Here is a 20,789-nt window from a genome sequence, read left to right as displayed (position 1 = left end):
CTTCTAGTAATATTATTGCGTGCTTTACGGTTTATTAAATAAATATTCGCGCGGCGAGTGGCGCTTAAACACTTGGTCCCGGTACGCAATCACGTGGATTCGCCAAAGAGGCAACCTTGATTATGCTTAGTAGTATAAGAGCGGAGAGAGAGAGAGATAATAAAATAACGATAAGGAAGAGATTTCAACTTATCGAGGATAGAGCTCAAAAGTACTCACTCTGTTGTCTAGGTCCTTGGTATTGTTAGGTTCGTTTTAATAGTTTATCACTGGTTTCGAATTAATTCAATAAGCAGGTCCAATATATTTTCCTTATCCAATAGGATTCCAGTGGTATTCCAATATTATTCCAATAGTATTCCAATAAATAAAAGATCGTAAGAAATAACGATTCTCGGGACTTCGATATAATTTTTAATATTCTTAAACTCTTGCAGGGGCTCTTAGTCGAGCGCTGATTCCTGACTGACTAAGGATTACGTTCGTTGTTTACGCCGGTTCGTTTTATATCTTTTGTCCCTCGCTTTTCGTCTCTCTCTCGCACATATACTTTAAACGTTTACGCTTCTCGTATCGGCTCGTCTTACCTAGCTAAGCACGCTGACCGAAGCATGCCGTCGCAGCATGCTGGCGCAGCGTGAATCAGCCTCTGCCGCACGTTCCCATCGAGTCGCGCACACGAATACTGCTGACTATACTATGTTTGAACGGAAATCTCGGGTTCGAAATATTATTTGACAAAATAAAATAAAAAAAAAATAATACAATGAAGCGTCACATAACATTGATCTTAAAATAAAAGTAAATCATTCCGTACATTTAAGGCTTCTACAGCTTTTTCTGACACCAGTCCTAAATTTTGAACGTGAGACAATAAAGTTTTGAAGCGTTTAACTCTCTTTCTTAGCCTATATAGCTATGATGATTTGGCTCTATTGATTCTTCGCAATCTCTCAATTTCGATCTTTGCACTTGTCAACACTTTCAATATAAAAAACTTATTATCTAAATTTATTGTATCTATATCCAGGTTGACAATAGATTTATGAAACAATTTCTCTGTGGATGATTGTGGCAACGAGTTCACTGTCTCATCTCTATAAAAATAAATATACAGATTAATAACTTTACAGCACACATTTATATGTTCGTATCAAACTTTGATTGCACAACAATACTTTGAATTTATTTTCTTGTAACACGTAGGCTGTTCTTCTAAACATCTTACACTATTTTCATCTGAATTGATAATTATTTGTGAACTATCCAACGAGCTTTCAGAATCAACATTCATTCCTCTACAGTGTTTATCTTCAGAAGTATCAAAAGTATTTCCAACTTCGGTCAATTTCATAAGAACACTTGGATCTCTATTTTTGAAAAAAATTGTTCATGTTTACATGAATATTTCTAATTATTCTTTTACAACACACAATGTTATTAACATTTAATATTACTTACAGAATATCAAGAGATTTTTCGTTAGATTTGTAAACTTCAATTTCATCTTGAAAATTGTAAAATATTGTGGGAATTGCTGTCTTTTTTAAAGTTACTCTCTCGTTTAAGCGATTGAAACATTCTTCTCGAAAGTATAAAAAACATATATATGAATAATCGTCAAATAATCTTCTACTGTTGAAATGATCATTGACACTTTTTTCCCACTCCTGTCGTCTGCTTGGATATTTTGGTACTCTATTAAAAAAAAAAAAAATTCTGATTTCTGAAAAACAAACCCCTTAACATCGATACCAATAATAAACTTACTGAAAATAATTCAGTTTGAGACCATCAGGGCTATCCCATTGGGGCTTGCAGTTTTCAATTCTACATTGACGAGGCATTTTGCAATAGCATACGCGAGGAAAAAACAGAAAGTATAAAAAACTAAACTGTTATACAAAGCCACATGCTTTGATACAACCTGAAAGTTCGCAACATATAAAACTATATCTATATATACGACTAATGACAGGGAGCGCGTTCAGCTAATCAGCGTGCAGTGCGAGAGAGATAGCCTATCCTTTTTATCGCACTATCTCTTTCTATACCCGATGACGGTTCAGCAGCCCTGCGGGCTGCCTCTAGTAGTATATGCTCGAAGGGTTAGACCGACCGAGGTGACGGTTGCACGCTGCACTGACACACACATTGTTCTACACATAAGCATTAGGATCGTTTTCATCGTTTGCTTTATCTCTGTTCAATAATCCGCCATGAGGATCGAACGCGGACAAAAGCTATTGAAAGCTATTGCAGCTTAGATATTAAAGTATCGTTTCCGAAAATTGTGACTAATTGCAACTAGTTATAAATTTTATTTTCACATTGTGTTCTTTATATATTGATTGGTGTTAAAGAAGCAAAATTAACAGCTTTATATATATCGCGTATTTTGGAATTGGGAATTTGGTAGCCATTTTGTTACTCACATTTCCAGAAAACTCTGCTTTTTATCAGTGCATATATCATTATTAGTGCTATACCATCTAATTACGACTGTTATATATTACATACTTATAAAATGGAAAACTCGTCTTTAAAGAGATGTAGAATTATATATCTGAACGGAGAGAAGCAGGGAGAATTTGACACTGTCAGTGCAAGTAGGATCAAAAATCATAATTTCGAAAATTGTAATTTCAAAAAAATTTGAGGTACAAGTAAGTGGATGAAAATGATGATACAAAAATAACAAAAGTACAAATAATTTTTGTAACTAGTAAGTACCAAGAACTCATTATTTTAACCTATAACATGTCTTTTGGATTTTTAAAGTCATTTCATCTGGAAGTTTATTAAATTGATTTTCTGTTAAGGATAATTTTTTCTTTCTTTTAAATATATAAAATTAATCTGCATTTGATTTATCTGAAACTCTATGACTACAGCTGTTTCAAGAAAAAATGCAATGGAAGCCAGCCCACACAGCAAAGTATAAATTCAATTGCTCATTTACCTTTATTGTTAAAAATCACTAATGCACTGAGTTCTATATTATAAGACTGACTCACGTAAAACAAGCACCCCAAAGGGAACAGATATTACTACGTCCACGCCGTTATTCCTGGGTGACGCTGAATATAATAATAAAATTGGTGTCAAAAGTACGGGTTTCCATTTAAAATAACCAACCTCCAAATCACCTTGACATTAAGGTTGAAGGTCAAATCCAAGGTCACCATCGAATTCCTCGTCGAAAGTTAGTCCTAGAACGACCTTGAGCTACGTCGCAAAAATCCAAGCCTGAGTGGTAGAGCGTGGAATCGACCCATACCTTGATGAGACTAAATGACCTTGAGGTTAAGCTCAAGGTCATACCTCACTCATGACCTGAGTGCATGTTTGGACGTAAAATTTTCCGCTCTTTCGATTAGCAGTGTCGAAAATAGGGGTTTCCATTTAAAAAAAGAAGTTGACCTCCAAATGACCTTGACATTGAGGTTGAAGGTCAAATTCAAGGTCACCATCGAATTCCTCGTCGAAAGTTAGTCCTAAAACGACCTTGACCTTCGCAAAAGCTTTGCTACCTGGAAAATTATTTTCTTGATTCGTTACTTTTTGGACACCCTGTATATATCTATATATATGGGTCAGAATAACATCTTTTTAAAAAAGTGTGCGCACGGGGTCAACCGATCGGCCTGAAACTTGGAATATATATTCTGCATTACAAAAAAGTAAATTTCCCCAAATTTCAGCCCTCTAGGTCCAAAATAACGCCCTCAAGACTGTTTTAAAATTCGAAAAATCACCTTTTTTAAGCCATTTTCGGTCTACTACTGTGGGCAAAAAGTAAGGTGAATTTGTTTGTAAAATGAAAAATCTTTATTTATTCTTCTACATCAATGTCATCCCCTTCGAAGTAATCCCCTCCCGATAAAATACACTTATGCCAACGTTTTTTCCAATCCTCGAAACATGCCAAATAGTCCCTTTCCGGTATAGCCATCAGCGCCTTCTTCGATTCAGCTCTTATCTCCTCAATCGACTCGACCGCGTTCCCCGGAGTGGTCTCTTGAGTTTTGGGAATAGCCAGAAGTCACACGGAGCCAAATCAGGCGAATACGGTGGTTGCGGAACGATATGCGTCGAATTTTTGGCGAAATGGTCACGAAGAACGAGTGCAGTGCGTTTTCGGTACCAAACGAGATTTGACTTTTCGTAGGCCCAAATGGTCTTTCAAAATTGTTTTCACAGATCCTTCTGATATTCCGATCATATCAGTAAGGTCTCTAACAGTCAACCGACGATTTTCGAGCACTAATTCCTTCACTTTATTGACGTGTTGGTCATCTGTTGACGTCGATGGTCGTCCGGAGCGCTCCAAGTCATCAACACGTTCTCGACCCTCTTTGAAGTCTTTGTACCACTTATAAACATTTTTCTGCGAAATGGTAGAATCACCAAAGGCCTTCCGCAACATCCTCAACGTTTCCGCAGCCGAAATTTCATTCCGCAAACAAAATTTGATGGCACTTCTTTGCTCAATTAAATCAGACATTGTAAAAATCGAAACATGCACTCTTGGTCGTTTGGTAAACACAAGCGTAAATATATTACTGATGATGACATTGACATGAAATTTGTCCCAGATGTAACTCGCAGTCCTACCAACTCAAGAAAAAAAGAACTAGCCCGAAATGTTAAGCCCGCGAAGTTTAAATTGAAAATTCACCTTACTTTTTGCCCACAGTAGTATATTCAAACACCTCCCAAATCTCAAGTTTTTAAGCTACAGAAACGGGCGGAGTCGCATTTTCTTTGTCTCTTTAAGGGCTTTCCAACAAAGTAATATAAGATGAAGGTTTTACCAATACCAAGAAGCCTAGAGGCTTGTAACTGAACTGTAATTTTCACGTTTTTCGCTGATCTTTAAAGTCCTGTAGTATCGTTGGTTCTCAATATTTCTGATTTTTGAACGACAGTATTGGATAGCTCTTGAAAAGACAAAGAAAATGCGACCCCGCCCGTTTTTCTAGACCTAAATGCAAGGGAGCTATATCTTTTCAAAGTCAGCAATTTTCGCTGTAAATAGCGTTCTAGGCTAATTTTGAACCCGTCGGAAATTTTTCTATCAAGCTCGATCGAGCTGAAAATTTCAGGGAATACTCATTAAGTGTTCCCAAACAAGGTCCAATATGTTTGACGGAGTATATCGAGCGTTTAGTCCTACTATAAATCCACTAAAATATCCGATTTTCCTCTTCCCGGCAGTTAACAAAACAAGCATGGGCAAGCTATCTAATGAATTTCTTGTGGCCTCCAAAATAATCTTTGTTTTCGGCTTATTACAATCAAGGGACTGCGTGAAATAAGGGCCCTCAATCGCAATGTGGATCTATCAATTGAGCTTTTAAAAGTACCTCCAACTGTTTATCAACATTCTTGATTATTGTTGCTTATTCGAAAAATGCCGATTCAAATTCATAAATTGTGCATTTTTTGTGAGGAAGAAATCTCGAAAATTTCAAATATTTATATATATATATATTTACATTTATATTCGATGAAAGTACAACAAATGCTCTTCCATCACTTTTGTAAGGGGTCGTCGTTACACATTACTTGAATTCATAAACGAAATGAATTTTAACTAAAAATAACTTACAGCAATCATTCATCCAATTATTTTTTAATAATAGTTTTCTTAAAATTATAAACTAATCTTAACGGTTTCTTTATTTAAATCAAAAGAATATAGTTTGACTTTCGAAGTATCTTTATCGATGGGTTCAACATAATGGATTTTTCTAGTTTCAGTCACAGTTTTTGCAGAATTGAATCTTTTGGTTAGTTTCTTGTTCCATGCTACAATTTCACTCTCATTAACATAAAAGCATCTGCAACGTAATACAATTTTATTTAGTTACTTATTCACAACATGAATCGTGAAAACAAATCTTACCGAACAGCTAATTTGAGTGTACTCAAGTGGTTGTACATTTGAATTGCATTCAAAATTTGAGTTCCTTGTAAAGAGGCTTTTCGAATAAGCCGTTTAATAAATCCTCCTATGCCATCACATACGCTCTTTCCGTGTGAAGTAGCGACGAAATTATATTCTTCTATTATTATTCCGAAGTCTTCTGCATGGAAGCACAAGTTAATAAAATGATTCCTATAAGAAAGATCATTTGAATTAGGGTGGGTAGATATGTAAACTGTTAAGATAATCTCTTTAAATTAATATTAATAAAAGTTGATTAACAAAATTATAAAATAATAAAAAATTTATTAAAGAATGTGAGCTTACTTGTTTTTAAATTGTGTGCACCATCAGAAAAATGAATTAATTTTTTAATCCAAGGAAATTTTATTTTGATGTCATCTATTATTACTTTCATGAATTTATTAATCGAGTAAGCCTGATGAGCTAAACTTTCTGAAATTACGCAAAATGTTTGATGTTTTAATTCATCTGATGTTTCCTCTTTGTAATACACTGCTGTAGTAAATAATGTGGCAGATGAATTGTTAAAGTAGAATCCTTGAGTTGAATTTTGACTTATGTATCCATAGTATTCGGCGAAATCCATAATAAACAATCCAGTATCTTTGCCTAAAGTCTTTTTACAATGTACGAAATAATCTTTTTGAGCCGAAGAGACAAAGTGATGATCAGTAAGCTTATAAATATCCTCAACTAATTCATCTAAAAAGACATTGAAAGGTTCTATGAAGTTCTTGAGCGAAACTCGTTGATTTGTTGATTCTTCTGAAGTATTATTTTTTAATGATACAGAAGTCCATATACTATAAGATATATCATTTATATTCTGATCATTTATTTTAGACAATAGAAACTCACGAATTCCATTTTGCTTAGGACAATCATCACATTTTTTTAACATGCATTTTTTTTCTTCAACAGAGCATACGCCAGCCACCATAGCTTCTTTGTAATTTAATGATGGCAATAGTGCAGATAATTTCAACTTTACATTTTGATGCTCTTGGCAAACACATATGTTGTGTGTGCCAGGTTGTCCTGCAAAAACACATTGCTCAGGTTTACATTTAGCAAAATATGCTAAACATGGTTGTTACGTGCTAATTTTGATATCCTTTCAAAATGGGCACGTGCTAGACCGTTTTTAGCTCCGAGTGGTCCTGACTCGGCGGACTAGACCTTCGATACGGTACCCCGACCGTGTCACCGAATGGATAGCGTCTTTTCTGATAATATCCGAACTTCGAGCTCGCGAGGGGACAGCAGGAGTAATTGAGTAAGCAAAAGGGAAGGGGCTTCGGCGGTTTTCTTAAATGAACTTACACCGGCGTGTTATATAGGTTTATATATTTATATATATTTTAATACGTCTAATGACACTTCTAGTAATATTATTCCGTGCTTTACGGTTTATTAAATAAATATTCGCGCGGCGAGTGGCGCTTAAACACTTGGTCCCGGTACACAATCACGTGGATTCGCCCAAGAGGCAACCTTGATTATGCTTAGTAGTATAAGAGCGGAGAGAGAGAGAGATAATAAAGTAACGATAAGGAAGAGAATTCAACTTATCGGGGATAGAGCTCAAAAGTACTCACTCTGTTGTCTAGGTCCTTGGTATTGTTAGGTTCGTTTTAATAGTTTATCACTGGTTTCGAATTAATTCAATAAGCAGGTCCAATATATTTTCCTTATCCAATAGGATTCCAGTGGTATTCCAATATTATTCCAATAGTATTCCAATGAATAAAAGATCGTAAGAAATAACGATTCTCGGGACTTCGATATAATTTTTAATATTCTTAAACTCTTGCAGGGGCTCTTAGTCGAGCGCTGATTCCTGACTGACTAAGGATTGCTTTCTTTATTTACGCCGGTTCGTTTTATATCTTTTGTCCCTCGCTTTTCGTCTCTCTCCCGCACATATACTTTAAAACGTTTACGCTTCTCGTATCGGCTCGTCTTACCTAGCTAAGCACCCTGACCGAAGCATGCCGTCGCAGCATGCTGGCGCAGCGTGAATCAGCCTCTGCCGCACGTTCCCATCGAGTCGCGCACACAAATACTGCTGACTATACTATGTTAGAACGGAAATCTCGGGTTCGAAATATTATTTGACAAAATAAAATAAAAAAAAAATAATACAATGAAGCGTCACATAACATCCCTCCCCCCTTAGAATAGTTGCCGTCCTCGGCAATGTATCAAGAGTCACAGGGTCTGCAATGGGTCAGTAAGGAATAAATTAGTGACTAATTAGTAAATATACAAGGTCCTTTATTCCTATTCCATTAGTATAATCGATGATAGGGTGTGTACATGTACTTAACAAGGGAATAACCTGGTCCTAGATTATTATTTGTGCTAAATCATCCGAGATGTCCTGCGCCGTATTGTTGGTCCTTGCTGCTGATTCTGTAGGTTCAGCGAGGTCGACTAATGTCTGTTCCTTTACATTACTGACATAATCAAAATTCTTCATACTGCAGCCCTTTAGGTGCTGGTCCCATTCTCTCAATTCTATGGACCTGCCGCAGAAGTGGTGTTTTCTTAGGTTACTTCCAATCCGTATATCGCAGAGTAACACGTGCTTGCCACGTTCGCTAGAGGTAATCCAGTGGCCGCAGAGATCGTGCTTTTCGTAGAGATCCAATACGTTTTCGCCGTATTTTACGATTCTGGGACGAATAAGTCTGGCTTTCAAATGGTGACCAAGCTTGTTCGCGATCACCCTTTCCGCGTCGGAGGTATGGATAAATGCGGCGAACCCCATTAAACCGTTGCCATTTCGCATCGGGACGTACTTTACGTAATCCATAGGGCCAAACTGTAGTAAGGCCTTATTTGCCATAACTTCGGTCCAGTTATACGGTAATAAGAAGTGAATCCTATTTAGGCGATTGTGTTTAGGACCAAGATTTTTTTGTTGGGGGACCAGGGCGGCACTACTCGCCCCGGTGTTTTGCCCATCCTCGTTATCAGATAACTCTGGTTCATTAGCGGCTTCCGAGAGGTCGTTGCTGTCAAATATTACCTTCTCAAGGTGATAATAGGTCGGTAAGTCCTCTTCCAGTCCCAGAATTTCCTTGGAAAACGGTTTCCGATTGTTAAATAAGTGCTCGATTGCTTCCAGGGCATGAGTGGGGTCCATGAAGTAAAAAATTGTGCATCCCATGCTTTCCCTGAATTTCTCAGGAATCGCCACGTCAATCATCTTTTCTAAGGGTCCATACTGGCAAGCGAGCCACATTGCTTCCGCTTTCCTGTTCGGGTCCATGTATATCATTGTAAGACCATAGTTTTCGTTAAGCATTGGCTCAACGTCATATCTGAGCCGTGGGTCCATAATAAAGGTCTTTCTGAAAATTTTAAGTATGGTCCTTTAGAGAGATAAATGATAAAATGTAGATAAATCGGAAGAGGGATGTACTACGAGAAGCGTTAAACGGGGTTTTACAATTAGTTCACGGGTAGTAGCTACAAACATGCAATTATTCAAGATATTATTTAATCGTCGCCGCGCGTATAACTAAGATTAACAAAAGTGACAAAGGTGATCACACTTGGTTTTTTTTTTTTTTTTTTTTTTGTTAGGTTTATATGTATATATATATTTTAGTGTAATCAGCTTTCTCCCTTCTGCGCTATTTTATACATAAGTTTCTAAATATTCTCGCTCTTGGTCAATGTTTATGTTTATTTCATCCTCAGTTGGAGTATCAGCTTGGACATTGGATTTCTCGTGCTCGGATTCAGGATCAATCGTGGTATTGTTCGTGTTTATAACTATGAGGTTTGACAATGGTCTTCTAACTTCTGATTTTGGGTAACGTTCGTTAGCCTTTTTCTCTCTTATCTTTTTCTGATGTTGCCACATGCAAGTCTTGTCATGGTCCGCGTAAATCGTAACCTCTATTTGTTCGTCGCATAACCAATGGTGTTTGGTTTCGTAATCCTGATTCCAACGCCGTTTCTGTAATTGCGCGAATTCTGCGCCATATATTGGGTCACAACCTTTTACTGCTCTGCCTGCGTCAGTCGCATTGTAGTATTGGGCATATCCCAGAGCCAATGATCCAGACTTATCCTTCAATACTTTATGATACAGTAAGGGTCCGAATTCTACGAAATGCTCGAAAAAGGTTACTTCTCTTCGATTTTCTTCGATACTCCACGGAAGTCTGCAGAATAAGCGTGTGTTATCAAGCGGTCTTGGTGAAGATTTTCTGAAAACTCTGGTCCTTTTTGTGTGCGGCGAATCTTTAGTTATTAGGTCAGGGGTCCATGATTTAGTCCTCATAGCTATTATAGCGTGTTCGACTTGGACGAATTTACATAACACAACCTTTACGCAGTTATTGGCCCTTTTTTTTTGTACATGAAACTCCTGAACTGGTCCGATCTGTTCCAATCTGCATAGAAGTCCATTTAATGGTAGATGGTCGGGATAAAGAATTTTTATAGTTTTAGGTTCTTGTACCGTATTATTGATTACTTCACTCATGTCGTGTTTTCTTCTCCTTCTTTTTTTTTTTTTCTGAAACAAATCGTGAGTCGGTCATATAGATATGTTAATAGTCATTAAATTAATTCTGCAATTTGGGTCTGCAGTGCAAGGGTATTGTCATGTCGTTTTTGGGGGTTAGGTTTCGGTGTAGACGATGCCTTTGATTTTGTTTCGTTTTGGTCCAATGAATTGTCGCTTAACGTACGAGCAGTAGATTGTCTTGGTTCATCCGTCCGTTTAGAATTCTTCCTGGTCCTAGTCATTTTTAGACTTTGGAAAATTGATGTGGTTCTCGCTATAGAGTCTCGGTCAGATTTACGAGTGTCGGGTGATTTGTGAGTTTTGGTGCTATGCGAGGCCCACGTGCAGTTAGTGCACCATCTATACGCAAATGCAATTAGTAAAATTATCATAATAATATTGATACTTAGTCCTCCGTAGATCAGTCCGGATTGATAGGTAGTAATTTTATTGTGTTGACTTATAGTTTCTGCCTTCTCCATAATATCATTTAAGGCTTTTTCCTGGCTAGTCCACATTCCGGATTGCGGGACCCATTTTTCTAATTTTATATCTTTTTGCTTCTGTTAACAGAGTCGCGTCACTCGAGTATCCAATACAGCCTGGGGCGATTTTAAGTATCCCTAGCCCTTGTATGTGAATCATCTGGTCCATTCGGTCCGGGCAAGCGATTCGTATAGTGTCCAGTTGATGAGCAGAGAAAATCCACGATCCGTCCATCGAAATATAATTCCATTGTGTCGTTTCCTGACTTTTCAGTACTATATCACAATGGTACAATTCATGGGCGGATGGTTGTATTAGCATTCCTAATTCACAGTTCTTATGCAGATTAACATCTAGAAGGGGTCCTTTTACTGAACATACAAAGGTGTAGTGAGTTCGAGTGCAATCTAACAGAGATTGATGGTCCATTTGCATATACTGTTTTTGATCTGAGCTCAAGGCTAAGTAAGGGTAATTATATTTTATGTATGCTGACCCCTTTTTAGAGATCGATAATTGTGGTACTAATATAGAATGCAATCTATATAAATTATAGTAATCTCTGTCCACGAGGGGCAAGTGCACTGCTATATAAGTCCTTCCTTCGCGATGCGATGCATCGATTTTCGAAATTCTAACTATTTCTTCCACTCTGAGATGCTCCGTTGGAATAGGAAAATCAAGGTCCGTTACAGTATGTTTGATATCATTAACTATTTGGTGCAGCACATCAGTGTTTATTAAATCTGGGTGCACTTTTCCTTCTTTTAATGCGCGGAGAATTTCTAGGAATTTTTCTGAGCCTTTAATGAAATAATCTAATCTAGATTCCAACATTCTTCCAAAAGATTGTACAGAAATCATATATTCTAACCGTGCGTTTTCATTTTCTAATTTTTCAAATTTTTGCCGCATCTGGGTTCCAAGCTGGAAGATTTTGTCACCATGTATGTCTATCATTTTGAATAATCTGTTTATTCCCGTGGTAATAATGTGTGTCCTTTTGTTAAAGAGGTTGATTAACGATTTTTGGTCTTGGTATAATTGATCGATGTTCGCGTCTATTTTATTCGTTTCGTCCACAGTGACTAATCCAAACAAACTGTGGCTTAAACTTCCTATCCCTCCAAATGGTATTAATCTTTTGTTCCTGATGCTTCCGGGCCCCCGAACTCTGGGTGGCTGGATGTTTCCCATGTTTCCGATTGATTCAGTAATTTCCGTTTGTAGCTGTTGAAGCGTGAGCTCTTTTATGTCCAAAATATCTTTATTTAACAGGTTGTTACACGTAATTCCATCTAGGTGTTTGGTGCAATTCCCAAGCAATATATGAAAGTCATGTATTATGGTGGTCCTTGCCAAGAAGTACTTCGTATCAACCGTAAGGTATACTTTCCAATCTGCTCTTTTTATCCTTATGGGGTCTAATCTTTCATAATATAATCCTGGATTTTGGCTCAAATTTTCTATCGTGTAGGCTTGGGGGTCCGTAACAGATAATGCGAGTAAAGAGCATAGGAGAAGAAGGAGAAAGTTTTGCATGCTGGAAAGGAAGAATCTTTTTTTTCTGTAAGGTACGAGATAGTAAATGTAGAATTTAAATAGCATATAGTCAATGTTTCAATTTTAGCTTATCCACGTGCTTGCGTACTTTCTTTCCATTCGGAAATTCTAATAAAACATTTTTGCGATTTAAAATTTCGATGATTTTCAAAGGTCGTTTGTAGTAACTATCGGCCTTTCCTATTCGCGGTTCATTTAGGACCCATGCATAGTCTCCCACCTTCCCATTGAATGCGTTAGAATGTCTGTCATACCGCCCTTTTGATTTGATTTTCTCATATATTTGATTTTCGCCGGCCGCTATCTTTAACTCGGTAAGACGTAAAATAAGGTCTTTCAAATATTGGTTATACGTTCGTAATTTTTCTTCTCGCGGTATTTTCATTGGGAATCTAGCAATTCGTCCATATACTAATTCGAACGGGGTATAACCGGTTGCCTTATGAATACTAGTATTATAAGTAAAAACCGCGAACGGCGTCAAACGGTCCCAATCGTCAAAGCGCTCTGAATATATACGTATAAAGTCTATCAAGGGCGCATGGCTCCTTTCGAGTGACCCATTGGTCTGAGGCCTATAACCGGAAGTGGTTAAATGATGGATTTTGAATAGGTGTAGAAGTGATTCTACAATTTCCGACAGGAAACTGGTACCTCGATCTGACAATATTGCTCTAGGGGCACCGAATTGGCATATTAGGTGTCTGGCTAGCGCGTCAGCAATAGTGGTTGCTTTAAGGTCCTTTATCGGTACTACAATTAAGTATTTAGTCAAATTACATTGCATCGTTAGCAGGTGAGAGTTTCCACCAGGGGTGGTTCGTAGCTTTCCTACAGTATCAATTGATACTTTATCAAACGCCTCTATCGGCGTATCTGTAATTAACATTGGTTCTTTTGTTTTATGCCGATCAATTTTTTTCTCGAGGCATTTCGGGCACCTTCTGACGTAATCCAGCACATCATTGCGTAGTCCACCCCAATGATACCGGGCCCTTATCTTTTGATAAGTTTGATTGACTCCCTTATGTCCTCCAATAAGACTATCATGTAAAGTTCGGATAATCTCTTTTCTTTCGTTCTCTGGGGGTATAATGGATTTACCATAGCAAATTGTAACCTTTACAGGACTGTTTTCGAATATTCTTATTAATATTTCGGTTAATAGTCCGGGCCCTAAGTCATCAGTATAATCTCCTCTCCGAGCTATACGAAAACTGTTCAGTTTTTTCTGCAGGAGCAATTTTTTTAAGTTTATTAACCCTATTTTAATGGCTTCTATACTAGTGGAGTCGTGGTACTTGTCCTTAACGACAATTGAGAAGATATATTTGTTTTTGTATTCGGTTGTTAAAATCTGTCCAATTTTTGGCTTCTGATTCTTCATGTTCCGTAGATCTATCGCTCCGATTTCCTCTAATAGTTTGGAGACGGAGGTCTTATTGTCGCAATTCCGTGAAATAAAATGAACAATGTTATCCCTCTTATAAGTTAAGCACTGTTGACTCGTGCTGACATTATTTTGAAGGATATAATTCGCAGGTCCCAACGTTTGGTCACCGCTAGTTCCCTCGCTACTAGAACTCGGATTTCGATGATTTTCGGGTCTTTTATATTGATTTAATGGTCCCAAGGGTGGGGGTATCATGAGGAACAATTCATCCTCTATGGGTGCTTGCGAAAAGTGCAATTCTACCGGCGTTTCATCTTTCGCAGCCGATTCCTCAGTGATAGCGTTTAGTCCCTTAAATTTCACTACAGGACGTCGCCCCTGAACCGTGGGTGTACTTTTTGCAGTCGGCGCTCCTACCTTTATGTTTGGAGTCACTGAAATTTCTCTATGACGCGGTACTTCCGCCACCTCGTCACGGTTCTCTTCGTTGATTTCGTTCGGATACTCTTCATCGCTATCACTACCTTGTTCAATTTGCGAGGCAACGATCTTTTGAGATTTATCCACCAATTTTCTTATTCGTCCAGCCATTTCTTCATCAGTCTCGTTTTCGTCATCGTATGGGTCGAGTTCCCATAGTGTTTCCTGTATTTCCGGAAACGGTTCATCACCGTCTGAGAAATGCGAAGGCATCTCTATGGTTTTGTTATCTTGGGCTAGACCCAAATCGTCCCAAAAGTACGATGCGTTGTCCAAGCTTCTATGTCGACGTAGACTGGCTTCGAATTTCTCTGCCGATGTCCAGACTTCGTCTGGTGTTAGACTGGTCCTTGGCCCCCTCTCTGAACCGTCGCGGTTCCCTTGACCTGCGCTGTTTGCGTTTTCTTCGGAGATTTCATCCTCAGTTTCCTCAAAACTCGCGCTAGTTTGGGGTCCAGTGATCGGTATTTCAATTGACTCTTCGTTTGTTTCAGATAAAACTCCCTCAGTCGTCGTACCGCTAGCCTTATTTGTCTTCGGGCTCTTTATTTGGGATTCTTGATCCTCACTCGCTTCTATTTCCGTTTCTTTACCTCTTCTTAGTCCGCTATATCGCGGATCCTCTATGGGAGGCCGGTCGTCCGTACTGTCTCGAGTTTCTTTCGTGTCCCTACCCTCTACACCAGTAGAGGATAGCACAGAACGTCTCGAGGAACTGGGCAGTAGTTTGCTCATATCCGCCTCAGAGTCCGACATAATTGAGCTTTGACTCTCTCGGTCCAATCGATTTAAAATTTCTTGCACGCGCCAATGTAATTTAGGACGAGCCGACTTTCGTTTCTCGTCCTCATTTGCATTTTTGTTTACAACTATTTCTATTTCGGAAGTATTTGCCACGGACTCATAGTTTTGGTCGCCCAGTTGTTTTCTCTGTAGGGTCTCCTCGATGGCTTCTGTACTTGAGTCGTCCGTAGGAAGTTCTGCTTCGCAATTCTTTGGCTCTTGGACTCTTTTCGATCGCATCTTTTCTTTATCAGCTGACGCCCAGGTTTTCTTATGTATTCCAGTATTGGTGGCATCTGGACCAGCATTCTTAGTAGACTTTGAGGTCGTGGGTACAAGCTTTTTACTTCTCGTTCTTTCCGCTACGGTGCTATGGTCCAACTGTGGTCTTCCTTTATTCGTTTTGGCCCCTACTGGTCTGCCTTTCGGTCTAGCCTCATTGGACGCGGTATGCGCTCTTCTTCGTATCTCTACCAGTTGTTCTGGATCTTCTTCGGACTGTTCTTTAGTGATTTTCCTTTTAGTCGCTTCGTTTTTCATCATCATTACTTGAATTTTCGGTATGTTTTCATTCAGTTCTTTCTCTTTTTGTTCCTTTTCATCCAAGTACTCTTGTAAGTTTACCGGGTTCCTTGACAGTGCGTCGGCATTACAATTCAACTTTCCCGCCTTATACTTGAAGGTATATTGGTAATCCGTAAACTTGAACATCCATCTCATAAGGCGTTGTCCAGGGTCCTTGCGCGTATGCATATAGTTTAGAGGTTCATGGTCACAGACTAGCGTGAATTTGTTGCATAAGAGATATGGCCGGAACTGATTCATCACGTATAAAACTGAGATACACTCTTTCTCAGTGGTCGTATAATTTCTTTCGGGTTTACTTAGCAGTCTCGACAAATAAGCTACAGGCCTATCGACTCCATCTTCTTCTTGTGAAAGTACCGCTCCAATCGCGTAATCTGAGGCATCTGTAGTTAGCTTAAATGGTTTACTGAAGTCCGGAAATGTTAGGATCGGAGCTACACATAGGAGTTTCTTGAGTTTTTCAAAGGCTTCTTCCTGTGCAGGTCCCCAATCATATTCTTGTCCCTTTTTAGTAAGATCACTGAGGGGTTTGGCAATTTTTGAATAATCTTGAATAAATCGCCTATAGTATCCGGACAGTCCTAGAAAAGATCTAACACTTCTCACTCCTTTTGGTCTTGGGAACTTCATTACAGCTTCGACTAGTTTAGGGTCTGGCTCGACTCCTCGACCACTTACAATATGCCCAAGGAATTTTACTTCCCTACAAAGGAAATTCACCTTGTCGGGCTGTAGGACCAGTCCCGCGTCCGATAGTCTCTCAAAAAGTTTGCCAACCTTCACTTCATGTTCATGAAGGTTCTTAGCATAAACTATTACGTCGTCTAGGTACACTAGCATCTCTACATTTAGCAGCCCGCGCAGCAATATATTCATCATTCTCTGGAATGTTGCCGGCGCGTTCATTAATCCTTCCGGCATCCTTTTATATTGGAAGTGCCCATCAAATGACGAAAATGCTGTCTTGGGCCTGTCTTCTTTTCTTAAGGGTATTTGTTGAAATCCGTTTGCAAGGTCAAATGTTGAAAAATAAAGGGATCCCCCCAGTTGATCTAATATATCCCCTATATTCGGTAAGGGGTAAGCGTCACCGACAGTTTTTTTATTTAATTCTCGGAAATCGATGACCATTCTCCACCTCGGGGTTCCATCACTCGCCGGGCTTTTAGGTACTATCCAAAGTGGCGAGTTATATGGTGAATTCGATTCCTCTATTATTCCGTCTTCCAATCGTTTTCTTAACGTTTGAGAAATAAATTGTCTATGAACAGGAGGGTGCCTATACTGTTTGGTATTTACGGGAATTCTATTTTCAAGATGGATTTCGTGTTCTATTAAGTCCGTGCAGGGCAATGGTTCTCCGGGTAGTAGGAATACGTGTGGATACCTTTTTAGTAGTCGCTTAACGCTTTGGAGCTCGCTTGGACTAAGATGTCCGGTCCTAATCAATTGTAAGAGGTTCTCTCCCCTCTTCTTATATTGATCATTGACCTGCCTGCCTGCTTTAGATTCCGAAACGTCTTCGCCGCCAGAGCTGGAGAACTGCGATTTAAACTGCTCGAACGGCAAAATTTCTCTCGGGTCCACTTCAATGGTAACTTCCTCGTCATCATGTGTATTAATTGCCATGATTTTACAGGTATTATTTGCATTTGCAACTACTCCCTCTCCAAGAAATACCTTTTCGTCCTTCACATCAATCCTAGGCAGGTAGCCTTCTGTCAACTCGGTTTCGATCAAGTTGATTTGAATAATTTGACGAGATCTTGGTCCTATTGTGTATCTGACCGTACCGTGATTGACCTTGTTCTTCTCTCGACTGGGCTTAGACTTACTAATCCCTTCGTTTGCAAGTCGCTCTATCGCATAATCCAGGTCCGAATCAGTTTCAAGTTCTGATATTTCATCGTCTTTCGGTACTATGCGCATAGCTTTGATAAGATTGTCTTGTAAGTGTTCCATAGGCACATTAGTAGGTAGGAATGGTATCGGATTCATTAAGTCACTGTTTACCATTAGGGTTCCATTATAATACGATATAACTGCACTCGTGTCTATTAAATAGTCCCTTCCTAACATGCCATCTTCTTCAATGGGGAAATTATTCCACACTATATGGAATTTAGCAGGCTTGCCATTTATCGTTAGCAATACAGTGCCTAGGGTCGGAACAGTATGTGCAGTTATCCCGCTCAGCGTAGTCGACTCTCTTGGGTCGAACCTCGTAGTCCAATGTAAGGCATTAAATTTTATAAGATTTACAGCCGATCCATTATCGACCATAAATACAGTCCACCTTTTATCGGTCTCGGGTATTCGAAATCTTACTCTTGTAGGCGCATGGATTTTATTATCTCTTGCGCCAGGTCCCCGATCTGCGGCAACTGCGACGACTGACTCGGAAGCAACGTCTCCGAATTTTTCAGTATCATCATCACTTTCGCTGGCGGTACTCCCGGCTTCTCCGCTTCCGGCGTCTGTCGAATTTCCGTTATCAGAGTTTTCGCCTGTTGCTGCCGATAATTCTGAGCCGGGGATGTCTGAGATGGGCCCGCCGCGGTCACTCCAGGGCGAGCCCCATCGGAGTTTAAATTACCAGGATTTCCTCCAAAGTGTTGATACGGTGGGTTCGGTCTCAACTCATTGAATCTCTGTTGTTGATCGTAGGCAATTGCCCCGTATCTTCGTCCCGTAGGGTTTTGATACATGTCCGTATCAGGATTGTACAATCGTCCTGGGTGACTGCCGTTATCTTGAAAATTTCTATTCCGCTGGCGTCCCCTCCAATTTCTAAACATAAACTGCCTCTGCCCCTGGGTCTGATTTTCCTGTTGTCGAGCCTGGCTTTCCTGGTTCTGATTCTGGTATTGTTGTCGTTGATTATTCTGATAAAATCGTCCGTTCTGTCGTTGGATAATAAATTGTTGCACTTCCGCGGGTACCTCTTCCCATTCTTCATAGTATGGTTCCTCAGCTTCAACTTGCTGGTCCTGAATATACCCAACATTAAATCCACGGTTAATCGACAGCCACTTACTCATACTAAGGTCCTCATTTTTTGGCTTGTTCTTATTTCTAGTCTCTATGCGAAGGGCTTCCTTGTAAGCCTCCTCAAGAGATTTCGGCTGCTTAATATCGACTAAGTCCCCGATCTCTTTCGGCAGCCCGTCAATGAAGGTTTTAAGTGTGGAATTCTTTATCGGGGTCATCATGACATCACTATAATCAGTTCCAAGTTCTTCTTTCAGGGCGCTCTGCGCGCAGTTTAATAGAATATTGATACGGTCGTGAAAGTCTCCGACCGTGTCCCCATTTTTCATTCGCAAATTATGGATCTTTGAATCATAATAAGAGAAGTCCTTACACGGGGCAAATCGCTCCTTAAGTATTTTAACTAGTCCCTCGGTAGTATTTACGGTTTTACCGTAGATGCAATCTCTCGCTGGTCCCTTTAATTTCGCTATGATCAAGCGAATAAAATTTGCTTCTTGTGTATCAGCTATAAGTGCCTTTCCATTACGGATGTCCTGAATAAAGTCTTTTAGAGGAACATTCTTTCCGTCAAATTCCGTGATTCCTTGCACAATACTTTGCAAAGTGAAACTCGCTGACATACTAGTAAGAAGATTTAAGGTCGCTTGTTCAGTCGCCATTTTCTGTCGTTTCTTGGGGGCAGATGGTAAGATACAAAAATACGCGAATGGGAACAAACAGAAATAGAGGGGAGATAAAATAAAATAAAAAAAAAATAATATAACACGCGGTCACTAAATCGCGACCAAAATGATTATATAGGATAAGAGTAAATAGTAATTATTATTATAACTAAGGAAAAGCAAAATTCGATTAATAATGATAATAATACTCAAATAGGATCTACACCAGGTAAAAGTAAACTCAAATTTGAATCGTTATTCTGGATCTGACCTCCCTAACAGGAGAGAATAATTCAAATTTCCTAGTAAGGCGTAAGACAATAAAACGGTCTAAACTTGCAAATAGATTTCGATCGGTCGCTCCCCATTAGTCGAGACTGTTGGCGTGCTACTGATCCCATCTAAATTTTTCGCTGATCCTTATTATTTAAAAGAAATAAGAAAAAGGTGAAATTAATCATTACAAACTACTTATCAGCAGTAAAAAGAAAAATAGATAGAAGGAAAAAAAAAACTTCACCTTCATAAAAGTATTAAAACAAAAGTACTTAGCGAAAGTAATTGTTTCAATTAAAATTGAACAATAGCCAGGTGACCGCAAAACCTCTAGCTAAATTTCGTTAATATTTGCAAACTAAAAAAAAAACGAGGAATTACTCGAACAAGAAAAATAGATAAAAAGAAAAAAAAACAATAGAAAAAAATAAATCCAGTCAGCAAAAGAAATTCGAGCGCGTTCAAATTTCCCGTTGGTTTCAGCAAAATCAAACACGTGAGAAAGAGCGAAAATTTCTTCCTCAATTATACGCCGGAAGAAACGCTTCGGGTTTCAACTCCGCGTGCCGCTCCAAAAAGATATTCCAGAGCCAATGCGTTAATTTATATATATATATATATATATATAAAGAAAATCAATAGAATTAAAAGTAGACACAATGATTTTACGGCATTTAATCGAAGGCACTAACCACGCTCTGCTACCATTTGTTACGTGCCAATTTTGATATCCTTTCAAAATGGGCACGTGCTAGACCGTTTTTAGCTCCGAGTGGTCCTGACTCGGCGGACTAGACCTTCGATACGGTACCCCGACCGTGTCACCGAATGGATAGCGTCTTTTCTGATAATATCCGAACTTCGAGCTCGCGAGGGGACAGCAGGAGTAATTGAGTAAGCAAAAGGGAAGGGGCTTCGGCGGTTTTCTTAAATGAACTTACACCGGCGTGTTATATAGGTTTATATATTTATATATATTTTAATACGTCTAATGACACTTCTAGTAATATTATTCCGTGCTTTACGGTTTATTAAATAAATATTCGCGCGGCGAGTGGCGCTTAAACACTTGGTCCCGGT

At 39.0% G+C, this 20,789-nt stretch overlaps 1 protein-coding gene across 1 annotated transcript; it reads right to left on the bottom strand.

The window, feature by feature from the left end:
- Positions 1 to 916: 916 nt before the first annotated feature.
- LOC131667170 (THAP domain-containing protein 3-like) lies at positions 917 to 1,847 on the bottom strand. Its single transcript, XM_058940426.1, has 4 exons — positions 1,771 to 1,847; positions 1,462 to 1,698; positions 1,179 to 1,370; positions 917 to 1,097 (listed from the first exon to the last, which is right to left on the bottom strand). The coding sequence occupies exons 1-4, from the start codon at positions 1,845 to 1,847 to the stop codon at positions 917 to 919; spliced, it is 687 nt and encodes a 228-aa protein (XP_058796409.1).
- Positions 1,848 to 20,789: the final 18,942 nt, after the last annotated feature.

The sequence above is a fragment of the Phymastichus coffea genome, unplaced genomic scaffold, assembly GCF_024137745.1.
Source record: "Phymastichus coffea isolate CEN01 unplaced genomic scaffold, Cenicafe_Pcof_1.1 PCOF00004, whole genome shotgun sequence".
Taxonomy (NCBI): domain Eukaryota; kingdom Metazoa; phylum Arthropoda; class Insecta; order Hymenoptera; family Eulophidae; genus Phymastichus; species Phymastichus coffea.
This window is presented reverse-complemented; position numbering and strand designations above follow the sequence as displayed.